Genomic DNA, 2,500 nt, shown 5'->3' with positions numbered 1-2,500 from the left:
TAAAGTCTTTTTATCTATATATTTTCTCTCTTCTCAGAAACGGTAAGGGAAACAAAATGCTATTTTCTCTTATTCTATAAACTATCAGAACAGTTACCTGTTACGAATTATATCCTGGCATTTTCTTTAGTTATGTAAAATAGTATATAAATTAAGGAATGAAAAATAATAGGTCAAAAATACTGTCATTGAATTAAAAAATGCATATAAATTGTGAAGCTAAATATTTCTATCTTTTATAATATCAAGGAGTATCTCTGTACTATTAGTCATTTTAGCTTTAACATTACAGATGGAGTCATGCTAAAGCTACGTTGAATGCACTATGGTAATTACCGGTGTACTGTTGCTTTGTGCTCGTGTGTGCTCGTGTGTGTGTGTGTGTGTGTGTGTGTGTGTGTGTGTGTGTGTGTGTGTGTGTGTGTGTGTGTGTGTGTGTGTGTGTGTGTGTGTGTGTGTGTGTGTGTGTGTGTGTGTGTGTGTGTGTGTGTGTGTGTGTGTGTGTGTGTGTATGTGTGTGTGTGTGTGAATTTATGAGTGTGTATGTTTGTGTGTATATGTGCACATACGTGTGTGCATGTGCGTTTGTGTGTGCGAGTGTAATCAACCACTTAAAATACTGCTTTAAAGAATAAGTTAACATATTTCTGTTTTGGTCCACATATTACCCATAAATATCACATCTAACATCATACTTGTTCAATATCATACAGCAATCACTGGGAATCAATCCTTTATCATTACTGTTAATTGCAATACTTCTTTTACTCTCATTAACATGCACCATAGCACTATCTTCAGCACCACCTGTTTATTAATCAGTATTACCTTATTTCCATCAACTGTGGGAGTAAGTTCAATTGGATGGCATATATCTACACATTTAACCCTTTTTCCGGTATGAATATTATCACTACAGGCTCATATAAAGTATTAGTGATTATTTTGATGTGAATAACAATATTTACAGTACAGTAACTTAACCTCACATTTATAAGCTAGGAATTATACCATTCTTTTATGATATCAGTTGCAAGATTTGTTTTATACTATCTTTTTTGGCTTGCTGTATTAATATTATTGAAACAAATATCATACAGAGATAGAAGTATCACTACAATAAAAAAAAAAAGAAGTAAGTTAAGCTGTAACCTAAACACAGAAGGAAGGACATATTACAGAAAGGAGATGAATGTATTACCATGAGCATTTTCAAATACCTGAATTTTCAATATCAAGACAGAGTATATGAACTTGAGCTTTTGATCCAGTATAGTTTATCTGTTAGTAGTTTAGTATTTGTTTTTGCATGTTACAGCTACAGTAGTTTTGACTTTTGCCAAATTAAAAATCCATTACCAGAGTAATAAAAAAAATTTGCTGAGATTTACATGCTATTATTAGTAATGTCAGTGTGAAGGGATCTGACTGCAATGACTTCTTCTTGTGAATCAACACTCAAGTCTCATATCAAAGTAAAAAGATCATATCATACGAAAGAGAGAGTCATATTTCATGATGGTACCCTAGAAACTAATAACTATTGACTTTCAATGACCTTCATACAGCAAGACGCATCAACATTCGAGTTTTCACTGGTACAGCAAATATGAAAATCTTGTACATGATGGGCAACTTTTTGCATGCTCACTCGTCAGTTTGCGAGACAAAGCCAGTTTATAGTCCACAGCTTTGATTAGCACCACAGCTCGATAACTCATTCACTCCTGTGCAGGACTTGTCAGCAGTAAGGCAGATGCCAGTACTCTCGTTCACAAGACTTTTAATGTTGACCTGTTGAACACAACTTTCAGTTTGAGGCTCGTCCATTTAACTGCTCGACTCCCTAATATTTCTAGACAACCTGGCAAAGAGCCCTGACCAATTTATTTACAATATTACTAACTCTGAAGGCATAAAAATCTTATATACAGGACTATTTTGTCACAATGGGTCATAAGATTCACTTTCACTTCAGACTGCATATCACAATGCCACAGAAGTGTTTGGCAGTCAAGCACATTCTCATGGCTTTAAGTGGTAACTTGTAGAGGTCTAGCTGGCAGATGTGATCAAAATCTGCCGTCAGCAGCTTGCAGGGGTGTGTAATGGCCGTTGGGAACATTTCCTGAAGAGAGATCAGAGCTTTATGAGAGGAAGTTGATTCAGGTAGAAATGCAGAAAAAATAATCAGCATATCTGTCTAATCTTAAAGCTGTGACTTTTTGTACTAAATCATATAGAGATGTAAATGGTGAATCTTCAATATATATAAACACAAAGTTTTTCAAATATATATCTCAAATATTGTGTACATAGGTTATATATATATATATATATATATATATATATATATATATATATATACATATATATATATATATATATATAGGTTATATTATATCGGTTATATATATATAATATATATATATATATATATATATATATATATATATATATTTATATATTAATACATTTGGGGGGTGTGATTATATATATA

The 2,500-nt window shown here is 32.7% G+C and overlaps 1 protein-coding gene across 1 annotated transcript in view; it reads right to left on the bottom strand.

Annotated features, from left to right (window-relative positions):
• LOC122258542 (major facilitator superfamily domain-containing protein 6) overlaps nt 1–2,500 on the bottom strand; it is a 106,297-nt gene that overhangs the window by 682 nt on the left and 103,115 nt on the right. Inside the window, exon 13 of the mRNA XM_086532210.1 lies at nt 1–2,128. This exon is cut by the window's left edge and continues 682 nt beyond it. Coding sequence (XP_086388336.1) covers nt 2,073–2,128 — 56 coding nt within the window. The 3' untranslated portion in view covers nt 1–2,072. The remainder of the gene's footprint in view (nt 2,129–2,500) is intronic.

Source organism: Penaeus japonicus, unplaced genomic scaffold (genome assembly GCF_977035675.1).
Source record: "Penaeus japonicus unplaced genomic scaffold, GWHDUDI00000001_assembly GWHDUDI00000037, whole genome shotgun sequence".
Classification (NCBI taxonomy): domain Eukaryota; kingdom Metazoa; phylum Arthropoda; class Malacostraca; order Decapoda; family Penaeidae; genus Penaeus; species Penaeus japonicus.
This window is presented reverse-complemented; position numbering and strand designations above follow the sequence as displayed.